The sequence below is a fragment of the Poeciliopsis prolifica genome, unplaced genomic scaffold, assembly GCF_027474105.1.
Source record: "Poeciliopsis prolifica strain line A6 unplaced genomic scaffold, Auburn_PproV2 SCAFFOLD002, whole genome shotgun sequence".
Taxonomy (NCBI): domain Eukaryota; kingdom Metazoa; phylum Chordata; class Actinopteri; order Cyprinodontiformes; family Poeciliidae; genus Poeciliopsis; species Poeciliopsis prolifica.
This window is the reverse complement of record NW_026562377.1, coordinates 15,981,021-16,008,587: the sequence shown is the minus strand read 5'-3', so window position 1 is coordinate 16,008,587 and position 27,567 is coordinate 15,981,021. Positions and strand designations below refer to the sequence as shown.

Here is a 27,567-nt window from a genome sequence, read left to right as displayed (position 1 = left end):
CAGATGATCTGAAATAGTTTGGTGACAAAAACAAAAAAGAAAGAAAAAACTGTAAGGCCAACACTTTTTCAGAACACACATTGAAAATTTGGTTAAAGTGTTAGAAAGTTTATGTGAGTATGTATCACACTTACTTTAAAGAAGGAAAAAACAAAACACCAGTAGTAACCCCAAATGCAAGCAAATTTGGAGTAACACTTGGAAACAGACAGGCTTCAGACAAAGTCAAAAGACCAAAAAAAATTTGGTATATGCAAGTTTTTATTGATTTATTTTTTTTGTAACACAAAAGAGACTACAGAAGCTTCTCCCAGAATTTATTTCTAGTTTTGATGGACTTTCTTTAAAGGGAGAGTTTATAATTTATGTTGTCCTCTTGACATCATGACCATTTACAATGTATATTTGATAGCTGAGCATGGAGAATTAAAAGGAAAACAAAAATAACTGTTGAAAATCTTTCATGTGAGCGTACATTTCATTGTAACGAGCCAAACGTGGAAGAAGACCTCACAATGAACGAACCAAAGAGAGTTGAGACAGCGGTTTGCTTCTCCGTACACTGCTTCAGGTGAACTTTTAAACTGGTTTTCTGAGCCCCGTGCCCTCGGTGTTCATGACACCAAAACCCTTCCTTCCCTTGTGTTTAATAATTTAAAACATTCAGTGATATCACGGCTTAACAGGTAAAAACACAATGCCATTGAAAATAGAGCATGATCAAGTAAACAAAAACATATTCAGGGGAAAGAAAAAGAAAAAAGAAAAAAAAAGGACAGTATGGAATGACTTTTTGTTTAAGCATGTCCTGTGATAGAACAATAACAGAAAAAAATACATTCCTAATCATGCAATATACACATTTTAATCTAATATTATGCACACAATGATCATAATAATGAATGAAGAGACGATTTCTCTTGGATTCAGCGAGGTTGTTTTCAGGAACGAGGAATACATACATGATCGTTTTCTTTTGACATTCCTGAAAAACAACAGATCATCTCTGTATTCAGACTCTACAACTAGACTGAATATCAAGTGGAATGGCTGACCCGATGGTCGAAGACATCAAAATTATCTACAACAGCAGACTGATGCAAAGAAGGGCCTCAACAGTATATATGAACTAGTTTTTATCTTGCTAAACAGGGTAAGAAGTCAAAAACGAACAACTTAATTCAAATAAAAAATAAAAAAAAGGTTTTGTGAGAGGAGGCAAATTCTTCCTTGGGGCGGAAAAAAACCCCCCAAAATGACAACAGAACATAAAAAGAGGCAAGGCGATTTTTCCGAAGGGCAGGAAAACATCAGGGATGTCACCTGGGTGCCGGCTGACATGGGTGAAACAATCGTGCTGCAAACACTCGAGTGGCCCAGGCGGAAATATTTCACAAGAACACGAGAAGACGAAGGAGGTGCTTCCTCCCGGTGGAATTTAACCAATACTGGATGACAGAGAGCCTGAACGGCGTCTGCTAGCACAGAATGCGCCTTCCTGGTGGCTAGTTTTACTATTATCAACGATTTAAATCCATTTAATTCATGGAAGGAACGATATGTCAATTCTTCAGAAGAGCTTGAGTAGACTGTAGGAGAAAAGGCACCGAGCAAAAAAAAAAAAAAGAAAAACATGAAAAAAGAACCATTGACCCACTAAGTTTCTTTTGTTTCTGAAAACACCACATCTGCTCGGAGCATGACCAATGAGAAATTAGGGACAAAGCTTTCTATTAAACCTTTAAACCTCCCTGCCTTTTAGTGTATTTAGCTTTGGTTTTCTCTCTGCTCCATCAGCAATGCAGCTGCCCAAATGTTTAGCCTTCAGACACCAGGTGAGGTGACCAAGTTAGAGTACAAAATTTTTTCCAGCTAGGACCCAGATGACAAAAAAAAAAAAAAAAAAGTCAGTCACATTGTTTTTTCAGGCCCACAAAGCAGAGCTGCAACGATGTTCAGTAAGCGGGAGGCAGGGAGTCGAGACAAAGGCGAAAGACAGGCTTCAAACAAAACAGGAGGAGAAGAGACCCATACGTCAAAACAAAACCAAACTGCAGACGAAAACATGAAACCTCAAACAGTAAAAATACAATTCAACCATCAACAGCAAACATCCAGTTGTTACATTACACGACTGTTAAAGAATGAACTGCCAGCAGGGCGGGAGGGCAGAGGGATAAGGCCTGGGAGAGTAGAGGACGTGAGCAAATCCAGAGCAAGGAAGAGCTGGAAAACAAGTAAAAATCATGGTACACAACAGAGAAGACGATGCGTGGAGACATTGAGTCTGTAAAACAACAGCGAGGCTGAGTGACCACATAGAATGCAGGAGAAAAAAAATTAAAAGGAAAAAAGTGTAGCAGAATCAGAGTGGATGTGAGGAGAAAGAAATCTTGAAAATTTGAGGACTAATAAATAGGGTGAAGCTGGAGGTGCCAGCCGCAGTGTTTCGTAATGTGATTGTGTTGCTATAATGAGGGAGTGGGTGGCAGGGAGAGCCGGGTGCACCCTGGGGGCCTTCAGAAACAATCAGCACTGAGAGAAGGTCTGCTTGATCTCATCCAGCACATTCCCAAGCAGCGTCGGCTCGTCACATTTTGCGTCGATGGACACCGTCTGAGCAGACTGGGAGAGAACAAGCAACAAATATAACATTTCATGATGAGGTTTAACATTTTAAAACAAAGATTTGAGGCTCAAGTTACAAGAAAAGCAAATCTGCATGAAACTCCATGCTGGATTTAATTAAACAAAAGTGGTTGCTCAAAAAAGACATCTGTTTTGAATCATCTTTTTTCTTTTGTTTACATGTTTTGCACATAAATTAACTATGGTATTGAAGGCACAGCTAACAAGCAAAGAGTCACTTACAGTTTTGACCAGCAGACAGACGTGGTGACCCTGGATGGACCTGCTGTACATGGAGGCACAGGAGTCGATCCTCTCCACAACTAGTCGAGGAATCACAAGAGGAATAAACTGAGCAGCATCATTTAGGTTGTTTTCCCATTAAAGAGGTCTCTCTGGTGGACCCATGGCTGCTCTTAACTGGTTTTACAAGTAAGAGGTTTTTCTGACAGAAGCCTCATTATATCAGAGAGCATCTCTTCCTGTAAAAGCCTGATGCTGAAATACTGTCAACAAGATAGGAAAAGGTTGACTTCGTGTGACGAGTTGCATACACCTTAAATTATAATTTCTTAATTAATAATAAAAGCCTACTTACAAAGTTTAGCATACATGAAACATTAGGGCTGATAAAAACCAACACCTAATGAAGACAAGTAAAACTTGTGCCAAGATTCCTAGCTCAGAAAAAAAAAAAAAAAAAACTTTCTGAAGTCACTTCTTGGCATGGTCCCTCTTTAGCATTGATTTTTTTTTCTTTATATTTGGGTTGTTGAATTGAAAAATGTTTACTGTACAACTCTTACATGTTTTCTCTTTCAGTGGCAGCAACTCTGGTAGAGATAAAAGTTTTCCAGGACAGCGAAGGCAAGAGCCCCGAGAGAACAGGACCTAACTGGCTGATGGGGGTTGGGACTACTTTCCTAAAGTTTAACTTTATGTTACCCCTGCAAACAGACGTCTCAAGATCTTACGTCTCACTTATAAGCGAGTTGAAAAAGTTTTATATGGGGCTTCTCAAAGAGGAGACACATAAAAGCGCTGTGCAGACACATATAGAATACAAGCATAAAAAAGGTCCTGCAAACAAAGACAATTCAAAGAATGTGAAACGCAATGACTTGGAATTTATCTATAAATGCTTGAGAAAATAAATCCTAAGTTGTTTCTAAAAATGTCTGATGTTGTTGAATCTCGCTACACACAGTGCAAGTATATTCCACTATCTCAGTGCCGCAGACCTCAAAGGCTCTGTCCTCTTTAGTTTTAAATCTGATATGAGAGGGAACCAGAAAACCCTGATCAGCTGACCTCAGGGACGTACTTGGAGCATGCAAGTGAAGCAAGTCAGATAGATATAAAGGTTTTTAACCATCAAGGGCTCTATAATAATGATCTTTTTTTTTTCAAAGGATCCTGAAACTGATCATTTCCAGCTTTGGCAATATTTCTAAGATAGAAGAAACAAGAGCATGTTCCTTTCTAATAATATGCATCTCAGAGTTCAGATCTATAACCAGTACGATGACATCGGGCCAGAATAAAACATTTTTTTCTTTCATAAGTTCTACTAAAGAATGCTCAATGAGTTTAAAGAGTTGATTTAAACAACAATCTATATTCATGCATTGTTACTTCTGAACTGATAAATAGCGCTGAGAAACTGGAGTTTTATGTCATTTTAGGTGGGATTTATAAAGACCACCCTGTGACATAAAACAACCTCAGTATTTATCTTTATAAACTCAGTAAAAAAAAAACATCAGGGGCAAATGTAGATAAAAATAAAGAGCTGAATGTGGATTAACAATGTGTGTTTTATCTTATTCTTGTATAACTATTGTTAAAGTTGAAGCTCAGATGTCTTATTATTCTCCTGTTAAATAAAAACTATAACTACTTTGAGATTTTAATTTTCACCTCAGAATATTTTAACTACTTTTCAGGAACATGCTTCAAGCCTTCGACAACTGCATGTTTTTTTTGTTTTTCTCAGTCCCGACGGGAGTTATTGCAGCACTGAAGCGTCAGAGCTGCAGCTAATGCTGATGGCATTAGAAACTGAAGGCACTTGTGCTAAGCAAGCACCTGGCCACTTAAAGACTACAACAGAGTTGGTGGAATAACTCACAGTGGGGGTTTTATGGTCTCACAAACATGGATTTAAACTTTTAAAAACCAAAACCAGACTACCTGAGAAGTGATGGTGGAAGCAGATCCTGGCCAGCAGATGGTGGAAGGGCATGTTGACTCCCTCCAGCCGGAGTGAGCTGCTCTTCAGGTCTCCCGACTCCAACAGTTTTGCAAAAGCGTCGCTGAAAAGAACAAACCAGATTAGAAGACATACCTGCGACAGCAGACAAAATGTTCAGCAGTTATCGGTAAGCACATTCCAAAAGTGTTAGAGCCAAAGCAAAGAGAGACAACTAAACTTACAAAAAGTCCCTAAAGCACGAAGAACACTGTTGAGGTTACAAAACATTTAGGCCGTGTACATGACTGTGTAAAAACACCAATGACCAACAAGCACACAGAGTTCACGACCCTGGGGCTTGCTCAAGGTGAGGAGAGTTTATTTTCCAGCTTTAGCTGAACACATGGACATCAGACTGTGTTGCCATGAAAGTGCTTCCAAATAAATCAGAAATTTTGTTATTGAACTACTTTTATTTTTAAATTGAGAAAAGACATCAATCATTTTTAAATATTTGTACATGTGTGCATTTAAATCATCCACCTGTAGCAAGGAGTAGTGATTAAGTAGGAGGTGCAGGTAAAGTGCAGTTTGAAGTCCACTTTCTCATGAGTTGAGTCGTCTTCATTCTGCAAAAATAAAAAACAACACACAAATATATTTTTGTCGTTTTGGTAAAATTAATAAATGTCATCCTCTATGGTATTTAACCAAAAAAATCCCCAAATGGATACGAGCTAAGTTCTAAACATTTACTGAGAAGTCCATGGACTGACTTAGAAATTTGTGTAAATAAATGTAGAAACAACAAAAAAAAAATCATCTATAGACCACAACTGGCTCTAAAAAAAATGAAAAAGAAAAAAAGTAAAGACAACCAAAAAAAGAAAGAAAAGAAAATGCCTTTTTACAAAAATAAGTTAAGCATTGTCAGTAGAAATGTTCTTGCAGTTCTTCTATAATGCTTTTGTTTAATGTATAGATGCGGCGCTCTAATATTAATACTGACCTTAACAATGAAGGTTAGAGTTCCCTTCAGTTTCTGTGGCATTACGATGCTTTGCACAGTGAAGACAAACCGTGCCTCATTGGACACTCCTTCACCAACAGAGAAAAAGAAATTGTTAGAAAGCCCAACCCGACTTTCACAGGAGGTATTCTGCAGATCCTTTCTGACCCGGAGGAAGCTGGAACGGGACGACGAGGCCATCGTGAGGACCCGAGCCTTCTGGCCTCTGTAGTTTGGAGTTCAGAGAGTCCAAGACGTTGAACTCCATGGATTTGAGGAAGCTGTTGCACTTGTTTTCAAATATAACAGACACAACCACCTGGCTGCCATCCTGCAGGTTCCCCTGGATGTCGTACACCTTGAGAATACAAAGGACAGGTAACCAAACAGGTTTTTGCGTCATAGTCACAACACCCAATTCATTCGAGAAGCAGTTCAAGAACTTGGAGGAAAAAAAAAAATTGGCTGAAGAAAAAAGACTTTCAAAAAAAACACAGAAAATTAGATTAATTAGTTTGGAATGAGAGGACGCAGGGCTTCATAGAACCAGTCTGAACACCGTAAGATAAACACAGGGACAAACATCAGCCTTAGAAAGTGAAGCAACACCCCACAGAGGCTTTCATGTACTCTGACCCAGAGGGCAAGTCTGTGAGAAACAGCAAGGACAGAGAACAGCACATCTAAGAAGGAGTTTAGAAGATATTCTGTCAATGACAGAATGGTGAGCAATACCTCGTCAGCATCTTCCATCATCTTTAAAAAGAGCGAGAGACCAGAAAGTAATTTAGGCTTTTTTCCCCCTCTTATTTTATAATAGTTGAGGGTTTTTAGGTCATAATTAGAAAATCCACACAAATACCATTGGTAACATTTTCACATGAAAAAAAAGCTCATTTACTCAGTGCAAGAGTGTGTTGGAAAAGTTTTGCATTTCTCACAAATACTTATTATTTTTAATCTAATGTGGAATTTAGAGCCTCGTAGAATAAACATCAATATTTCATAAACTTCAATGCATTGTATTGGGATTGGACAGACTAACACAAAATGTCATACAGTAGGGAAGTGGAATGAAAAGTTGTGTTCAACAATGTCTCCTTTTCATTCCACTTCGCACAGTTACCACTTTGTGTAGCTCTATCACATGAAATACCAGCTGCAGAAATCTGAGTAATCTCAGCTAATGACACAAAAAAACTAAGATGAACAACAATCAGCAACAAAGACAGATGCACTGACTGTTTCTTAATGTCGAACTGAAGGCCAAACATAATCCAACTTCTGAGAATCATTCATGCCCATTAGAAATCAAACTGGGGAGTTAAATAACATATTGATGCCAAATTTAAAAAGAAAACGTCCCAGACACTCACCATCTTGATGTAGGAGTTCTCGGCCAGCAGGCAGTAATTGGACATTGGCTGAAAGGAGAGAAAAGCTGAGGTCATATCAGCCATTCTGTGTCCCTTATGTTTAACATGCAAAAGTGTGATTGTAGCAGAAAGTGACTTTGAACAGAGCAAGCAAAACAATGACGATAAATTATTCTCCTTGAGCTCTTCTGGCTTTGGGATCACAGACGCTAATTGAGAAAAAGGAGCATGTTATAATAATTAACTTAGGAGAAAACCAAGCTCATTGGCACATGCACAACCTTACACTTGCTGCTTTCACACTGACCGGGAGGGGCTCTTCCTCCTCAACTGTGCCGTTCTGAACAGACTCCTCTCCGGCACCGTCACCATGGTGATGATGATGGTGGTGATGCTTCTTCTTCTTTTTCTTCTCCTTCTCCTCCTTCTCCTTTTTCTGCTTCTTCTTCTTGTGTTTTGAGGACTTCTAATTATTAAAACACAGAACACAGCCATGAATTACTGTCACACCAGACAAATGAGTATATATACATAAAAGCTGAACAGTGAAAGTGGTTGAAGCAGTTATTCATTTGACAGATGCCATCAGGTGTTGGACCATCATTTGCCCCAGCTTGTTGGAAGGAGAGCTGCCAATGCGACAAACCCATCCAGGGTGTGAATCTTGAGGGCTGCGGCCAAAAGTTTAACTTTGATCACATTATCAGCGTGACTCACCGTCTCCTCCATTTCTGTGTCTTTGGGTTCATCTGGCTCGGAGTCTGGTGCTGTGACAGAGGGCTCTGGGGCTGCTGCTGCTACTGTTGCTGCTTCCTGCTCAGACACACACCCAAACATAAAGCACCCGATTAATGCATTAGCAGGAGCGACCACAAACACACATGGCCGAGTTTGCCACATCTGTGTTGGAAGAGGCAAGTGAATTAGGGAGGACGACAAACATGCCTCGCTGCCTTATATGCTTCGTAAAGTTACTGGATTAACCAGCGACACAAACTAAGGAGAACACACTTAAAACTGTCTACCAGGCGGAATCTAACCAACATATTTAATATATACAGATACGATCTGTCTTGCTGGAAAGACAATCAGTGCAGAAACAAAAACACGTTAAGGCCCATTTCTAGATTGTTTTTGTTTTTTCTTCAGGGCTGATGAGCTCCAGGATAAAGATCCAGACACCTGACAGCACTGGTTCTACTTAGCAAGTCCTCACAAATCAGTCAACGAAAGATGTAAAAGTAAGTTTTAGTGAACATCAAAAGGCAACTTCTATTTAAGTGTATCATGTTGGTGTTTTTCTGCCGCTCACAGATGAGATGACGTAAGGAAAGGAAGAAGACAAAATGAAAATTTTACGCATGTTTGGTGGAGGCCCGGTAAGCAGGACAAATAGACAAAGTTTTTGAAAAAGCTATGGCTTCAAAACTGTAAAGATTTTCTGTCATATCACTCCTATGCTTTAAAGTCATTTTAGTGAGATCTTAGAAAAAAATGACAGGAGTTGCCAGGATGTCGTCACAGTTACAAGCAGCACCTGATCCTGACTTAACAGGTTAATTTTACTTTGTCAAATAGGAATAACAAGCTGTGCAAAAGGCACACTTACCTGAAAATGTCATTGTACATTTTTGCTCAACTCTATGTACTACATTTTCTTTAAAGAAACAATTATTCATACTTTGCCAAGAATAAGAATTTTAAAAGTTATAATAATGTTCCTGCAAAATGCTGTAATGGTTTTTTTAAGAAAACATGTCTATTATAAGGCTGAATATACACATGTCCAGGGTACTCTGAAGGTAAGTCCTTGCTTAGGTGTTTTCTCAAATCATGAAAGGCTGCATCAGAAAATCTCTAATGAGACATTTTTAACCACAAAATTAGTCTCACAAATAGGGATTTCCTCTCCCTAGGTGATACTCACAGAACTAATATTAACACATACAATAGACCCCCCAAAAAAATCCACGACTGCTAAGGAAGATTCAAGAGACGCAAAATGATGCAGCATTGACACCAACAAAACAAATTCCCACTTTGACCTCAATTATAGAAGGACACCCACTGGGCAAAACAGGAACTTACGCGAACCACTAGTACACACAGACAGTACACCGACATGCTAGAAAAAAAGATGTGCGCTTAAAAATGGGAGTGGATAGAAGCCACTGAAACGGTGTATGGTCCAACACGCGAGGAAGGTCCATGAGACACAGGATTATAAAACAGGGATGTGCAAACTGAGAACAGAAGGGTAGGATGTGTAGAGAGGGAGGGTGGGAATGACTCAACCTGGGTGTTAGAGGGCACTGGAGCGTTTGAGAGCCAGAAATCCAGATCCGATACCTAGAAGAGGAAGGGAGGGAGAGGGGGGGCAGGAGGTGAGGGCCACACAGTTTCTGTATTTTACTACTATTCATGAAAACAGATAAGAGACTACATTGCACTATTTCATAAATAAATCAAGCATTTGGCAAGAGACTGCAGTCGGTTATGAGGAAGCTGATACTAGACCAGAGGAGCTGGTTGAAAGAGAGGCTAGGAAGAAGCAACAGAAGTGGTGCGTCAGGGAAATGATCAAACGTCTGTTTATATGCAGTCTTCTTCACAGCAACTGTAATACATATGTTATAGTGTTTCTGATTAAATAAGTTGTTTAGAGCACCTTGCAAAATTATTCATACATCTTAAACTTCTTCATATTTAATGACGTTAGAGAAGTTTAATGTCTGACAGGACAGCAAAGTAGAGCATAATATCGAAGTGGAAGGAAAACGGAGTCCACCGGTGTGTTAATGTAATCAAATTGGGGTTGTCAAGATAAGAGCTATTTTAATATAATAGAGATTTTAAAAAAAACAACAATCTTCTACAAAATTAATTTGTGTCAAAACTGATAGAAAACAAGTCATTATCAGACAGCAGTGCTACAGAAACTCTTAGATCCTTCTGAGGAACACCAGAGCAATCTGGTCAAAGAATTTAAACATTGAGCTGCTGCTGCTGCTGGAAGTTTAAAACTTCAGTAACAACCTGGTCAAAGGTTGTTACTGAAGAGTCTTCACAGTCCTCTTTGGCTGACAAAACAAATGCAGAAGCGTTGCTCATTTTGCCTAGAAGGCATTCAAACAGCAAAACACAAAAAGCCGAGGGGCAGCGCTACAACTAACACTGCAATAATAAAGTTGTAAAGTTCCTGCACATAGTGATATAACTGCAGGTATGAGTTAACAGGGTTACGTGCCTCAGCAGAGACTCTGTTTTTTACTAAGTAGTTAAGTGACAAAATGATCAGCACGTCCCTTTCATGACTCCACTTTTCAGTGACAAATGAATTGGAAGCCAATGTGGTCGATAATAAAACAACTTAATTTTAACACAGTGGTTCCAGACTGAAGTCGACAATTGAGCAGAAACTCGTCAAACCGGGTAGTCTACCGTTTCGAAAAAAAGTTGACTTTTAAGTTGATGCTTTTCTCAAGTCAGCGCTGATTTGATTTATACTTTGTGGTTTTCCCCCAATCATAGCAATGAAATTATTGTCATTCTATATTTGGTAATATTTTCTGTTCTTTAATAAAAAAAAAAAAAAAAAAACTACATTTAAAGAAGAAAGAAAAATAGTTGCAGTGATATAGTCTTGCGTATTTTTCTTAGTATTGGTATCAAGTTTGACATTTTCTGTATTGCGTCAACCCTAAACCAGGCTGCAGGGTTCAAAAGCTTTTGCACGCCACCATAATTTATAATTTCTTTTAGATGCTAGCCATTTTTGGCTTAGACTTGTTTTGAAAGTACCTCAGCATTGGTAGAGGAGGAAGTGGGCGGTTCTGCCACTTGACTCGTTTCCTCTGATTGGAGCACAGGTTCGTCAGGCTGATCCACGAGAAGATCCTCCTCCTTGTCTTCATGTTTGTGTTTTTTCTTCTTTTTCTCTTCTTTGCTCTTCTGCGAAAGCAAGAAAATAAAGTTTCATGTTTCAGTCAGGCTTAAGAACAAAGTCAAAGCAGCTGACAGCTTAATGATGTCCTTTCATAAATCTGATGAACAATTTTAAATATTTAGTCTGTCTTATGACACTAGATAGCCTGAATAGTGGCTGGTCTTTGTGATCAAAACAATTCCTTCACCTTCCGATCTCTCTCTTTGTCTTTCTTCCCTCTCTTTTCTTTGCTGCTCTTCTTCTTGGGTTCCTGCAAAGTCGCATTTTCAGTTTCTCCATCTGTTGGGCTTTTCTGGGCCTCGGCAGCACGATGTGACCTGACCGGCAGCTTCTCGCTGTCTGCAAGCGGCCTGGACAAAAAGCAAAACGTACAGAAACCCATCACTTAACTCACAAGACTTTGTTACACAACTGACCCACCTGGATTTGGTGCCAAGACCTGGAAAACTATGAGAATTAGTTTGTTTTGCAAGTTGACAATACAAGGCATACTAAGGTGGAACAGAAAGCAATTCTCAGGCACATTCCGGTTTTCCAAAATGCAGAGCTGCGTTATTTCTCCAAGCATGAAACAATTAGACATCGGAACATTTCTCCACACAAGTCTTCATGTCTTTTCACCCTCAAAGCTAGGCCAGCATGCAGTGTGTCCCCCTGCTGGCGAAGATCTATGTACGCTTTCTGTCTGAAAACATACTGTTCTAGCTTTAAACACATTTTATTTGTAAGCCTCCCATCCATCCGTAAACAACTGCCCAACAAGATGCTCACTTCCTTTGAAATTACATTCTACTCCTAAAACTAAATAATTCAACCTCTCCCAGGATGACTTACAGATAGGGTTTAATAGAAACATTTTATGAGAACCAATTGATGTTATGCTTTTCAAACCTACAGACTAGCACTGATTAAAGGGCACATCAAAGGACCAGCAATCAGGTATGACTTGGGAACTGTGGATAGAAGCATTAAGGCATGTATTACATGTGGTAAGGCCTCTAAAAGCATGCACCATATCATTATTTGAAGGAAACAAAAGAAAAAAAAAACACATTTTTTGGGAGCCTATACCAGCCTATATTGGGTAGTCTACCGTAATAAGCAGGACAGATTATTATTAAAGATTAAGACCTGAAAATATCAGCACCAACATGCCAATGAATATGTTTGTATGCTTCGCTTTACTGATAGTCTTAGTTTATAGAGCACAAAAAGAAAAGAAAACATTTGTTTGAATTAAAAGATGCTGATATTGCCAAGGTAAGTGCAAAGGTGCAGGAAAGAAGAGGCATCAGGGTAAGAGAACAGGGACTTGGATAAATTGTCCAAAGCTGCTAGCTACAGAAAACACAAGGCAGGGAAGGAAAAGAAAGGAAGCAGGTAGGGCAAGCTCCAACTAGAAAAGGATGAGGCAGCTGCATTGTATGTATTAAGGCGTCTATTAGCGGAAAGACAGAGCCGGTAAGCCCGTCTGTGTGCAGTCAGAGCCCACTTCCTGTGGCTGGGGTTCTACTCACCTGCGCCCAGCCGACTCCATCAAACTGCCCACACAGAGAGACAGTGATGGTTGTGTGCAATCACAGAAAAGAAGAAGCAGAAAGTAATGAGGGTGTGAGGAAGGACAGGACCAAGTGGCATCAATTTTGATGCTTTGGCCAGAAATCTCAACACAAAGTGCAGGGTGGAACTTTCCAGGCTACTTGTACTTCCCTAAAGACATTTTAGCTCGTCTGCTAAAATATGTACGGCTTCAGCTCAGTCAAACAGCTTTGAGCTGATGTGAGACTCAGTGGTTCTCACATCAGCTTTTTTATTGCAGGAAAACATTCGCTTTGAGATTTTCAAATCTGTTCCAGACTGTCGAGCCGTAATATTGACATCTATGTGCCTTTTAATTATGTACATTAGATTCCAAGTGGCACAGGTGAGCCATCCAGGAATACTGAAAGAAGTCCCAAAGCATTTAAGAAAAAAATACTAATAAAAAAATCAGGTGTTTCAATGCTAAAATCCTTAGTATGTCGGGAAACGGGAGTTAAAGTGGGAAGAGAATGAAAACAAAACCTATTTTAGGACAAATTTAATACAAAAAATGAAGGAATTTGATAAATGTAGTTAGTCCTGTACTAAAAAACAAAGCACTTCAAAATAAAAAATTAAGATAAAAATTACCAAAAAAAGGAAAAAAAAAAACAAGATAAAAAAAACATACACAGTTCCTGGCAAGTTGCTACCCAGCACTCAAAAAAAACAAACAAAAAAAAAACACAAAAACCAAGCAGGTTGATTATTTTGTAGATGTAGTTGAAGTTTGAAATGAAGAGTTAAACTAGTGAGAACAAAAATTGAAGCAGATCAGAGCCATGTGAACTCACTTGTCCAGGTCGATGTCCAGAGCTTTGTGGGGGTCAGTGGGGTCTCTTTCATCATCATCACTGGGTAAGGCATTCTGCAGGCAGCAAGAGGATACAGCAAATAGCACAAGACTTAGTACCATGGCAAAATATCAATTTTAACAAATTTGATAGAAATCTTAATTTCTATTACCCTGTAAGGCTCAAATGCAGCAGTAATTATTAACTGAAGAAAACCGATGCAACTTATTCACCAGAGTATTTTCTTTTATGTAAAACATGTCTAAAATGTCAACAACGAAAGCACTTTTTGATTTAAAACAAAATTTAAACAGAGGTTCCCCAATATTTCAGACATATACATTGATTTTTTTAGTTATTCAGAGTAACATCAATACAGATTTATAAAAAGCCATTTGTGTAGTGGTTAGTCAAGATAATTTAGCTGCATTGATGTGGTTTAAAAATAAAAAATAAACTCTGATTCTTATGTTCCAGTTTTTTAGGGCACCGTCATCTCCGTATTGCAAGCACTACTTCGTATCTTAGTGAATTTACTGCTCTGCTTCAGCTTGATGCATCAGTTTTGTTTTTCTAATTTACTAGTATTAACTAGTATTTACATGCATTAACTCAAATAGCTGCAAAGAGTTTAAATAAAAAGCTAAACAGTAGTAGTAACTGATGTCTGGGTCAATACTTAACTCATGGCGTTTCTAATTGACCATTGCGATCTCCCGGCATGCCTACCTCTGGCATCTCCTCTGTAACAATGTCCACCATGTGAGCTGGAGTGATGTCCTCTTCGCTCTCCGGAGCCGAATCGTGTTTCTTCCCTCGTCCGCTGCGCTTTTCTTTCCTCTTCTTCTTTTCCTTCTTCTTCTTCTCTGCTCTCTCTTTCTGACGGCGCTCCTCCTCCATTTTTACATACTGGTCAGACATAGGCAGACCTGAACAACAGGGGCGTCGTTTATAAGACAAATGAAAGAAGGCAAGAAGAAAGAGAACGGTAAAAAACACTGGAATTTGGTGACTAATTTAACTAAACTATTAAGATGTTTTTAACGTTTTTTTGATTAATATTGTGATATCTGACCCCACCTGGGACTTTGAGAGGCACATTGAGGTCAATCTGCACTACTGGGATGTGCTCCACGCCAGGAGCTTCTTGATACACCTACACAGATAAAAAATAAATAAATAAATAAAACACAAAAAAGTCATTATAGTGCAGTTAAAATCTGTTAATTTGATGTACGATGTGCAAATGGATGAGCAGAACATTGGATATATTCCATTGATGATTAAAGACATCATAAAATCTGGGCATACAAATATTGGGGTTTTTTTCCCATACTTTACATTCTTCTAAAATTATCCTTAACAAAAGAACAGTGATAAAAAAATATCCTTAAGTTTCTAAACTGCCTATTAACTCAGTGTTTCATTTAAAGAGTGTAAAACAAAGCACTATTATTCATAAAAGTTGAGTGAAAAGTGATCAACATACCTTCTGAGAGGACGGGGAAGCCTTGATGTAGAATGGATTGTTGGCTTGCTCCTGCTTTCTGGCTTCCCTCCTCTGGGAAAGAAATAAAATCCGCATCATGAATTAATCCATGAATAACCTCTTTACTCCGTTTTAGAACACGCAGGGATCCACGGGGAAGGCAGATAAATAATGCTTTAACCCTGAGCTAAAGATCAATACTTTTTTTTATTAAACAATCACAGCTCGGGAATATATACATGCTATGTCTTTGAGAATCGAGAATGTCAAACAAACATGCAAATGAAGATGAAAAGAAGAGGACTTGTATTAACCATTCCCTTATACTAATAATAGAACGCAGATAACAGGAGTAAAATGTGCTGCGTTCCTCCATGCGTACCCGTGCTAGCTCTTTCTCGTCCACCTCTGTGTGACGGGGTCTGGAGTGTTTCGGCTCCTCCTTCGCAAAAATCGCCTTCGGCTGCTCATCCTCAGACTCGCTTTCAGAAGGCGGTTCGTTGATCCAGGCATCCAGGTCCAGGCTTCACAGACATACAAAGCTTTTAACACTTCAGTAGTCAAAGTAATTATGAAGGCGCTGAAATTTTAGCTATAATTAAATATGTCGGTACATGGTAAAGAAAAAAAAAAAAAAAAAACACTGACCCTTCAGGAACAGGAACTTTCTTCTGTGCTTTCGGGGCTACGGGGTTGAGTTCTCCTGCAAACAGCGCGTTGACTTCCTCTGCCACCTCCACGTCCTTCTGCTGAAGTTTCTGGATGTACTTGACCAGCTGCAGGATGCAGGACGCCTGAGGACAGAAGGTGAGCCAGTCAGCATAAATCGTACTTGACCAGAGTAGTTTGTCCGGGCGTGATCTGTTCAGCTCCCCGTCTGTCTCACCCTCTCCTGGACTTCGAGGTTGGCGCTCTGCACAAACAGCGGCAGCCTGTCTATCATTAGCTGGCTGGCTTCCTGTGCAGCTGTGCTGTCTGTGTTCCCCTCCTCGCCCTTCAGCACCGTTGCAAACAGCTTGGCTGCGTTCTGAACATACACGGCCTGGATGTGGCCCGGCAGTGTGGCCACCTTGGGCCGCAGCATGGCCTCCAGCGTTTGCATCGGGTTCTCCAGGTGTCTACCAAAACAATAAGATTTATACACCTGCATGCTTTTGGGGTCGTCCTCCGCTCGGCACATTGTGTGTGAAAATGTGAACTCACTCGGAGAACTCGCCGCAGATCCAGGCCGCAGCGTACAGAACCTCGCAGATGCCGTTCCGCTGCGTGTTGCCTGTCAGCAGGTGGGCGTTGTCCAGTAAAGTGGCCATCTGAGCGACGGCGAACGCGCGGATGGCCTTCACCCGAATGGCAACGTCCAACATCTGAGAGGCGATGAGGTGGCCGTGTCGTGTGCCCTCTAGTCGGGTCAGTTCCACCAGGATGCTGATGTACCTGTCAGTCACGCACAGGACAGCAAGTGGCGTTCAATCCAACCAAGATAAACTCTGAGTGAGGCAGAAAAGAGCGCAGGCAAACGGCAAAACAAACCATTCAAAGTTGGTGATGTACTGGTAGTTGCTCTGGCTGCAGATATCGATGATCTTGGTGAGAAGTTCATCCCTGTAAGTGGTTCCTTCAGCTTTGTCCACATGCAGCATAAGCTTCTTTACAATCTCCATCAAGTTCTTCTTAGAAACCTGGACAAAGCAGAAATGCAATCCGTAATGATGTGAATTAAGGTTTGAATAATGTCTCTTACCTTATTAAAAAGACAATAAAAACATATTGCTGAGGCTAACAATACACATTTTTCTTCATGCTTGAGCTCAATGAGATTCCCATTTATTCATCCTGAACAAACATCATAATGCAGGAAACTAAATTAACTGAAGATGCGCTTGGTTTTGTTGCCAACTTCCAATTTTTGTAAAACTCTGAGCTGATTCTACAGATTTAATCTTATTCTGGATAGGATGAGCACTAAGTTCTTCAATCCATCCTGCTGTTATCAACTTTCATTGATATTAAGATCAGCTTCCAAGTCTTTGTGCTCCTTCCTGTTTCATTTTACGCATCTCACCGAAACGAAAATAGCTTCTACATGCATGTTTACACATAGCATACATGGGTCAAACAGAGTGGAGTGCTGTTTCAGCTTCATACCATGCCGTAGAGAAGGTCCAATGCTCTGAGACGAATGGACTCATCTTTGTCATCAAGACACTGCAGGATGAGATCCTTATGAGACTGGACAGACTTGGGGTGCGTCTTCAGGATCTTGGACATGGCGAGCAAGCCCAAATATTTCACTGCACAAAGATGAAAACACACAACCTCATACAATGAACTTGATAGATAACAGCTCCTAATGTTTTACTAGTTCTTATGTCTGCTGATACGCAATTTGATTAGACAGCCAATTATTAATTTATGTGGATAATAATATTTTAAATGATTTATCTCAGTAATTTTAAGATATATTACAGTCCAGTGTAAATGCATTCTCCCAAAAAGGGCTGAACAATACCAGGTAAAATGAGCTTTTTAAAGCTGCAGCAATTCCATTGAAGGAATAAAACTCATCTTGAGGAGAATAATTAGACTGATATGAAAAAAATGTTTTAAAAAATCAGTTAATTTTAATGAGTATAGCCAACAACTAAGGAAAACGTTAAAACGACTTTTCTCAGAAAATGTGAATATTGAATAAGATCAATTGAAGAATATTTATACAGGAATGTTGCACTGATGTGCACTGTGAAAGAGGCATGACTTTGCAGTAACCCCCCACGCTTTTATAGAAAAGCACATTACCGGAAAGATTAGTGGATGGAAAAAGTGTGGTAGAACACTATGCATAAGTAACAGCATAATGGCAGCCTCAAGAAGACTGAAGGAAAGTCTCTTCAAGAAGTTTCCATTTTCACTGGCTGTAAGCCATAATCATCACATCTAAGGAGAAATAAACACTTAAATCACTCTGTCATGAACGCATGAACAGAGTTATTGAAATAAATTAACTTCATGATTTTCTAATTCACTGAGATCATCCTGTATATAACCCAAGTTCTACAACAAGCTACAGATTCAAAAAGGAAAAACAAAAAAAAAGGAAAACAGCAAGACAAAACTTAGAGGACAATGGAAAGGACAAACACACATACACACAGGAGACTAGTTTTGTTTTGATTTATCCTTTAAGTCCCTGACAGATGTTCCTCACACACCAAAAGGATTTTCTAAAATAGGCATTCTGTCAGTCATTGTATTGGGCAGAGAATAACAAAGCCTCTCAGCTTTCTCAATCAATAAACGTAAAGCAGTGACCTTTGGGTGAGGAGACGCTAGGTGCAGTGAATGTCATCACACAAACGGCCAGCTGCTGACGTTGCTACTTCACAAACACAGCAGATAATTAATACCACCTTTAACAAGTCATATCACGCAGCGGTATCTATTTTTGCACAATGCATTTTCTTTTACTGTGGGCAACAAAATAAATAAATCATTTGGTCAGTTTTCCACACTGTCATTTCTTACTCCTGTTCATTGAAATACTGCAGACACAACCTCAGTATCTAAAGCTAAAAAGTTCACAAAGTGTAGATCAAAACAGACACAAAAAAAAAAAAACGCAGCTTTAATATGCATTAGTGTTTACCCTGTCATTGTCCATTTATATTTAAAACACAAGTTTGCCAGCCTGCTGGTTACACATTAAAACCACTTCCCCAAAGGGGAACTAATAATTTTAGAATGCTGCATTAGCTTCAGATTTGAGCCGTTAAGAATGCTTTATTTAGCATCAAAAAACTGGTTATGAGCTCTGCCAGTCTTCAAGGGCTTTCAATCCGATATTTAAATGAGGATTTTGAATATTGTTCTCATTTATCAGTAAAAAGCTAATTTACCTAACTTTTATCCAACATTTATGAACAACTGCAACTAAGCGGTTGGGTGATGTGTTTATTGATGAAAATCTGTGGGATTTTAATTGTAATACATTAGAAAACATAATTGTTCACTATTTGACCTGCTGATCATCAAACTGAGCAAAAAGAGTGAAACGTGTCCATTGTGATAGATTTTTTGAAAGTATCCATTCTGCTGTAAAATCTCTCAAAGATTATCTGATAAAAGCAAGACGCAAGACTAAAACAGAACCCAACTCTAAAGAGGAGGGAGAGGGAACAAAAGGTCATGATGTTCATGCATGCTTTACATTTTTTCCATTTTTGGTTGATAGGCGGTGCTTTCTCAGTCAGTATCTTTATTCTGATTTCCAAAGCTGTGATACCAAGCAGGTTCAGTCTCCAGCGAGGTTTACCACCTCTAGTTAGCACAATAAGGTATTCGTGTTACGTCACAGTAAAGGCCGCTGTTTAGACGTAGCAGACACCTGATTCCGAGGACCAACAACGGTGCTCTAAAACCAAGCCACATTTCACAAAAATAGCTTCAATTTTTTTTTCAGCAGAAGATAAAAGAATAAACAAAACGTTGAACCTCAAATTCTAGTATACTACCACCAAAAATCCACTCTCTACATCACATACACACAACTAGCTATGGATGTCCGGATAACTCGAATGGCTGACTACAACGATATAAAAACCAAAACTTTTATTAAACAACTCCAGCTTAAAGCCTGGATGGTTATTGAGCTACGAACTGAAGCAGTCCGAGAATGAACACTGCAAGCTTCTTCGCAGTCCTACTCGGCAATTTGCAGATGCTGCTTTGGAACAATGGTATTCCAAGCAGGCCTTCTAATTTAGTAAAAGAGCAATAAAGTTCGAGTTATCCAGAGTCAGGAGGTCTACGGTGTGGTCGTCTACAAGAGCCGACTGTTCCACAGTCAGAAACACACAGACAATGAGAAAATGACACACTGCAGGCATTGACAGAGGGCTCACAGTTCTGGTCCGAGTCTTCTATCAGGATTCGCAGTTTCTGCACACAGAGCTGTGGGAGAGAGAAAGAAGCAAAGAAAGAGAGGAGCAGGAGAAAACAAAGGGAGAAAAGGAATTAATGATTTTCTAGACCTTTCCACACCAGATCTGACTCCCAATAGGAAATATCATGCAAAAAATTCTAGAGTAGCTAACTTTCTGGATCACTGAGAAATGGACTGAATGTCTTTTGGCCTTCCAATCAGACAGACCATTTGCTCATCATGCATTATGATTCAGCTGGAGTGGAAAGAATTGGGTTGAGCATAATTTCCATGCAAACTTCAATAGATGGGATGGAAAGCTGGAGCTCCCTACCTGGATGCTAGCGCTGTGGTTGGGCATCCCAGAGGACAGAGAAATCAACACTGCAATGAAGGACAACAAGGCGGTTAGCTCAGGTCTGGAATCTTTACAGAAGTCTGACTTACACATTTGGATAAATGGGATAAATGGCAAAATGCATTTTTAACTTTCAGGGCTTACAAACTCGACAGTAGGAGTTGTGGTTTAAATCTAGGATTCTAATCTCTTAAGAAACTCAGCAACAATTTGTTGAATGCATTCCCCACAGATTCCCAGTACTGACCTGCAATTACAGTGTTGACACATTCATACAGCAAAGACATGGCAGAGGTGCTGTGGGACAGAAAGATGAGTTCAAGAGCAAAAACAGATTCATTTGCCTCAAATTGTAATTCTTTAGTATCCATAGGAAAAATATAAGCAGGACTTTGATCTCTCACCTGTGGATTAAGTTTGTCAGAGGCTCAATAAGCTTCTTCCCCAACCTTGGCTCCAGAGGTGTGAGCGCACCAAACTGTTAGGAGAGGAAAAGGGTGACAATTGAAGTATTGGAGTTACAATGTGAGAACTTGGCAGTTTTCTATGTGGAAGCTTCAGCACAGATTAAACCTGACTGTAAAGCTACAAACGACACGACTCTGTTTAAAATCCTTTATCTGTTGAATCCAAAGTGTCATGTGACCTTGCGGGAAGAAGAGGCATCTTTTCCTCTTTCAGTGTACATGTGCTCTTTTAAATAGTAAAATTCTTAAAAAGCACAACACACAAAAAAAAAAAAACACCAGAACTAAAAGCACTGGAACGGATTATTTATTTTATTTGACAATTCTCATGTTTCTAGTTTTTTTTGTTTGCTGCAGCCGCTCCGGTCGTCCTGTTCACTTACCAGTTTGATGATCTTAATGAGAACCCAGTTATTGGTGGAGGAGGTCATAAGCTTGAAGAAAAGGGGGGCGAGAGACAGGTAGTTCTTTGGGTTTCTCCTCGCCAGCTCACAAATCACATTGACGGCCGCTGACTGGACACCTGAGAGAGAGCAGAAAATAATTAAACATAGGGGGGAAAAAGCCAATGTGATTGCAATGTCACATTGGCTTTTTTAATTGACTATTTCAAAGGGGTATATCGTGCATAATGGGGGAAAAAAAAACAAAACAAAAAAACCCCAATGAGAACGCAAGAACAAGGAAAAGATTTTTAGAACAGTTATGTTTTATGCGTGGCAGGTAAAGCCGTTAAATTGTGTAGAAAATTACGTTAAAGAACAAAATAGAATGCACATTTTAATCTCAGTTTCATTAATGGATGGGAAGAAGTATATAACTGTTTAGCATTGCAGCTCATATTTGACTTTTAAAATACTCAGCAGCAGCACTGATACCTGGGATATTGTTTGCAAGTATTTTTAATGTGTTATATTGTGAGGCAGCAGCTCTCAGATAGTGCTGCGATGAGATTTAGCACTTGAAAATGTCACACCCCAGTTTATTTTAACACTACAGCAGCCACCATGTTACCTTAATTTCCCTTCATTCACTATAAAACAGTCCTGGTAAAACACACCAGGCTCCCATCATTCTGTTGATTATATTCATCTACAATTTGAAAAAATGTTTTAGATGGCAACATATCATTGTGCCATCACATATGCCTCTAACAAGCACCACAAACTGATGGAAAATGTCTTTGTGTTCAATAAATTAAATACATGTCTTGGCAATTACCTGGATCTGGGTCCTCCAGTTTCTCCTTGAGTCTTGGGAAAGCGGGACGCAGAGATTCTGGGTACTTTAAAAATACCTTATACATGATCAGCACAGCTTTTTTCCTGATGTAAGGTTTGGTGTGGGACATCTGAGTAAAACACAGCAAAGGAAAGGAGAAATATGATAGTTTTATTCTAATTTTAAAAATAATATACATTTCTTATCTATTCTGGAAAAAAAAACAGGACACTAGAGGATGAACCATGCAGATAAACTTGACATTTTCTGTGACTCACCAGAGTCATAATGTCGTTAGCGAGATCCCGTGCCAGATCAGGGGTAACGAAACAAGACAGGCCTGTTAGGGCAACACCTGTGTCATACTGGTTGGGACTACTGAGATCCTGCAGATGGAAATGGCCGAAACAGAAAGAAAAATTGTTGATTCAATGAAAACCAGTCGGCTCACAATAAAGCACAAAACAGGTGCATCGCTGACCTTTCGGATCTGATTGGTTGTCAGCATGATGACATCTGTGCTCTCGTGGAAACACTGCGAGGCTGCCAAGTAACCAATCCTCTGCGAAAAGGAAGGCAAACACATTCATCAGCGAGTTGACAGAAATGTACCTGGACAGCGCATTTCCTGGAGAGGATTCATGGTACTGCTTTCAGAGAAGCCTTCTGTCGTTAGATGAGTTCTGCAATAACAAAACCAAAGTCCTACCTTGTATGTGAACTTGGAGGAACTCATGACTTCAACGATGTTGAAAGCAGCCCAGCTGACATCGTAGCCCAGCATCTGAAGCTGTAACACAGACGGGACAGATACGGTGGGCATAAGCGGAGAAGAGGGCGGCTTTAAGCTGTGTCTGTGATAAATACGGAAACTAAAGCTCTGAGTGTGAGCAAAGGGGGCAAAAAAAATGGAGGTTTAAACCCTGATGCGTTTGTAATCTACAAATAAAAAAACTTTTACACTTTAATTGGAAATTGTCCTGCTCGTAGTGGCGAAATTGCCAGCGGATACACATTACAAGCAGCTGCAGGGTTAGAGTTCACCTGATAAAGTTTTACAAGAAGCTATGAGAAATATTTTGTTTTGCATATCAAGGTGAATCTTTCTGCATCATTCCTTCCAGTGATAAATAGCACCATATACTCATAATAACGTATTCTATCCCTTTTTTCCTCTCTTAAAAAAAAACAGCTAATTGATGAAAAGTATAGTGCACAATGTCTAACAAGAAAAAAACAAAACTGTGCTTCTCTCACTTGTCTTGCAGCAGAATGCACATCAATACTTAATCCCGCAAACTGCATGGAGTAATGCTTTCATTTTTAGCAGGCGCTTAAAAACGAGGACATGGTCTTCTACCAGAAGAAGCAGGGAGGGAATGGATTAAACCACCGGTGCTACACAGAGGTTCATCTGTGTGTGCATGAGTGTGTATGTGCGAAGCAGAAGTGACAGGCAGCGGCGGGGTGTGCAGGCAGAGGGGATCTTACGTAGGTGAGCTTGCACACAGCATTGGCCTTGACAGCAATGTTGTCTTGCTTGAGCTCCTGTTTGATCTCGTCGATGCATGTGGAGATGTATTTGGCCTGCGGACAGACAAAAGGAGCGGACAAGGGGAGAATAGACAAAAGCAGACACCAGATTAGATTAGGTAGAGCAATATCCGGAGCGGCACGTTTCGACCGAGCAACAGAAAGCCAGCTGCAACAATCCTGCTTGTTTTGTTGTCGCTTTCCAGTCGAAGGGGGAACTAAATAAATAGGTTGCACAAGTCCTGCCCTTTATGTTGCTCTCCATCCAAGATTGCATCTATTGACGAGCCTACTGTTGGCTCAGGGAGGCAGCTGAGTCATACGTCAAGCAGTAATCAAATACAATTGTCTTGAAAGACTTTCAATGAAAAAAAAGCAGCGAAAAATAAAGCAGAAAAGGGACATTCATTAATCCATCCGGTTTATTACTTTCAGTGAAACTTATTACTGCTGTTGGTGTCGAATGTTAACTTTTTTTTTTTTCAAAAAGCACATTGAAATACAGCTTATTACTAAATGGGCCAAATGAGTCAATTTAGCCTGAATTTAAAAAGACATTATCCAGGAGAATGTCCTGACTCCTGGGTGCAAGAGCATCTTTTCCTTCCACTTAACTTTCCTTTCATATACTTGGACAAAGCACTGAAAAGTCAATTTAAGCTTTTGTGGCTTATATTTCTTATAATAGACTGATAAGGACTCTGCTAGACAACGGCCAATTCAACAAGTTGTACTTTTTAACCTCCTGAAATAATTACCATTTCTGTGATACTCTGAATCATTCAGATGCAACTGCAAAAAGCTCGAAGCAACCAAGAAATAAAAACAATTAGAATCCTGAAATGATCATCTGCAAACGAATAGAATACATTTGAAATGAATAGAATACACAGACGCTGCGTTTTGCAGAGACGGTCTTACTCAATGACACTCAGAACTGATCAAAATAACTCAAATGACTGGGCAAAACCATCCATTTAATTCAGCAGTGTGGAGTCAACAGCTTTCATGCAAGAAACCAAGTCAGTCATTGTTGAGAGGCGCAACCCCACAAAACAAACACGTCTAGCTATGTGGAGTGTGCTGGTCATGTGTGTGCAGTCATGAGACAGCACAGTGACAGGAGGAAGGGGGTGCGGGGGGGGGCAAGGGTTGCTGAGCTCTGCTGCTGACGATCCATAAGACGCTGTGTTTTGCAGAGATCGCACAAGAAGAGACAATCTTACTCAATGACACTCAGAACTGATCAAAATAACTCAAATAACTGGGGCAAGGCCAACACACTGATGCCAGTGGCTTCTACTGAAACAGGGCTGGAACTACACTGGAGCGTGCGAGTTCTCCGAGTTGTCCCATTTCCTTTCTTTAAACAGAAGAAACCAACAAACGGCTCAAAATCGTTTCCCCTCCGAGTTCTTTAAGCTGTTCAGCAACATCCTCACTTATTTCTTCAATTTGCTCTCTGTGCTGTAGCACTAACGGGAGAACGAATGGATAAACCGTGTGAAAGATGTCGCTTACATGTGAAAAGCAAACGGAGAGCATGAGAAAATGCAGGCTGCCCACGGTTAGCACACACTCACAGGAACACAGAGACAAAGTATTAATATTTTAGCAAACTGTCCACTGTCGGCTGGGCAACCAGCAACTTATCTGGGCGACCCGGGTTAGGTTACAACTGACGGCGAGTACAAAACCACGACCCGAGTCAAGAGATCAAACCCAAACAGGCTTGAAGGACGCAGCAGGTCCCAGAGTTTTATTTAGAACATTTGATTTCTTCTTTTTTTTTATAGAATCTACTGGTTTAGTTGCTGCAAAAAAAATATGCCTGTCAGATGAGTTAGACAGAAATCCAACACCAATTGGTCTTAAGACTGCATATACCAATTATACTAACTAGTACTCACTGAGCATTTCAACATCAACAACCAGGCAAAGCATCACCAGCACAAGGTGATTTAAAAAGATCGGCTTGAGCGCCCTTTGCCTTTGCTGCACCGTGGATGGTATCATCAAACACAGTCAGTCTGATTGTATGTTAAAGCCCCTGCTTAAAAAAGATCCACATCATTCGTTTCAAGAACAAGATGGATGAAGAAGATGGCAATGAATCACAGTTGATCAGGAAATTACTGGTAAACTGCTGGAATCTTTTTAGGACTTTCGCCTTCGAGATTGTTGCAGAGGCAGATTATGGTTACTGAAAAAAGGTTTGATTGTTGTGATGTTGTTCTGTTTTAGCAGAATGGAGATGTTTTCCGTCCTGGGTTAAAGCTTATATAAGAAAGTACAGTAATGTAGCTTTGAGGGGGTCAAAATGGGACTGTCACAAAGCTCCTCAGCTTTGGCTGCAAGGTACAGCACAACACTAAGGAAGCATGTTTACTTGACATTTTTGCTATTTAGACGCAAAATATAAGTGTGCGTTATTGATTGTTTTTTTTTCTCCCCAATCATATGTGTAAATAGCATTGGAGCCAATGGGAAGCCTGCTGTTGGTCTGTAGGCCAGTTCAGTAATCCTTCAGTGTGTTTTGATCTCAACTATGCTGAGCAGTAATTTCCTGGTAAACTGTGATTCATTGCCATCTTCTTCCTCCATCTGTTAGCCAACTGTCAGCATCAACCCTGCAATAAGCCACCTCGTCAAACACCTGACACGGTTCTGAAAACTGCCTTGCGGGTTTCATTCTGAAAAGATGAAAAAAAAAAGAAATGAAAGCAAAGCTAACTCGGCTGGTAGCAGGTAACCCCGGCGGGTTACCTGCTAACCGCTGGCTCTAACGTCTGGCTAACTTACCCACTGTTAGCCGTGAACGTTGGTTAGCTAGTGGCGGTATAACGGTGATGCTAAAATGAGTTGAATTCAAAAAACATTGCCAAATGTTCGCTTTTAGGTGTTCCAGGTGGCCGAGTGTGCTCGTTTTACCTCATCTTCCTTGTGATTCCGGATGCCACGTACTAAATCCTGGAGATTTTTATCGAACATCCGATCGATGCTCCCTTTGACAATCTTCAAAGCCATGTCTGCCTGTGACTTGTGCCGCTTCGCTCCGTCCCTCGGGGGCTAAAAGCGCCTTGCAGAGACGGTCCCCTCTCCTGAGTGCAGACCGAACCGACCGACCCGCTGGGCTAGTCTCTCATCCACCCGGGTACAGTGGCGTTGACGGTCCGCTGCAAGTCTGCCGAGCCCGGGTGGGTAGGTGAAGCTGCTGAGGCCGGACGGGGCGTCCTGAGCTGTGCAGAGACGCTGGCAATGGATCAGCGTAGGAAATGGCTGACAAAATGGCGTCTAAAGTCAGCTGACCGGAGCGGTGAAGATTCTCATGTGGGAATCGGAGGAATTAAAGGTCCAGAGTCCCGAAAAGTCAGTCTGCCTCTTTTTGACAGTGGATTATTGTTACATTTGGTGCTTCGATTTAATAAACAAGAGGATTTGTGATTTCATTTAAAAGGGAAATTAAAACATTTTGTTAACATTTTTTTAACAATTAACTTTTTTTTTGTCCCTACATAAATCCATACACATACTAGTGGAATTGTTCTGTATTTATTCTCCTTATTTTATCTCTGAAGTTAATGCTTTATGTTCTTGTTGAAAATTTAGAGAAATGAACTATATGAAAAGTGAAGAATTTGTATTCTAATATTTTCAAAGAAAACACCCGTCAAATTGAAAAAGTTCAACAAAGTGTCATATCTCAAAATTCATTTCGAGATATTTGAAAAATAACAGGCGGATGAACACATTTTTCATACAGTGAGATTATTTGTATGTTTTTACTAGAGCATACAATTGTATTTTAAATAACTTGGGTGTTTTTTAGTTTTGTCATAAATGTTTATGCTCTGTTAAAATTAATGCCAAAATTTCATCTATAGAAATATAATTTTACTGCTCTATTACTTGGATTCAGTTAGTGGCTCTTTTCAATGGCACAACATATTTTAATAGAAGCAGATAGAATACATAAAACTGAATAATACTAGATTATTCAATAAATAATGCATGCCTTAAAACAAAACCAATTTTTTATACCACATATTTTAT

The 27,567-nt window shown here is 39.9% G+C and overlaps 1 protein-coding gene across 5 annotated transcripts; it reads right to left on the bottom strand.

Annotated features, from left to right (window-relative positions):
- Positions 1-243: 243 nt before the first annotated feature.
- ap3d1 (adaptor related protein complex 3 subunit delta 1) lies at positions 244-26,812 on the bottom strand. Of its 5 annotated transcripts, XM_055046457.1 has the most exons (35): positions 26,446-26,812; positions 23,473-23,568; positions 22,691-22,771; positions 22,463-22,543; positions 22,260-22,367; positions 21,982-22,111; positions 21,144-21,283; positions 20,698-20,771; positions 20,541-20,590; positions 20,270-20,319; positions 19,916-19,964; positions 17,163-17,308; positions 16,548-16,696; positions 16,221-16,451; positions 15,904-16,135; positions 15,666-15,811; positions 15,400-15,541; positions 15,018-15,089; positions 14,609-14,684; positions 14,258-14,457; positions 13,529-13,602; positions 12,671-12,694; positions 11,341-11,503; positions 11,009-11,158; positions 9,503-9,556; positions 7,925-8,020; positions 7,515-7,673; positions 7,208-7,255; positions 6,567-6,587; positions 6,000-6,189; positions 5,832-5,920; positions 5,366-5,451; positions 4,822-4,943; positions 2,872-2,951; positions 244-2,625 (listed from the first exon to the last, which is right to left on the bottom strand). In XM_055046457.1, exons 1-35 carry the CDS (start codon positions 26,539-26,541, stop codon positions 2,530-2,532), a joined length of 3,801 nt encoding a protein of 1,266 aa, XP_054902432.1. In that variant the 5' UTR covers positions 26,542-26,812; the 3' UTR covers positions 244-2,529. The 5 variants fall into 5 exon arrangements, with proteins under 5 accessions (XP_054902432.1, XP_054902440.1, XP_054902454.1 ...); XM_055046465.1 differs by lacking the exon at positions 6,567-6,587; XM_055046479.1 differs by lacking the exon at positions 9,503-9,556.
- Between the last annotated feature and the right edge of the window lie 755 nt (positions 26,813-27,567).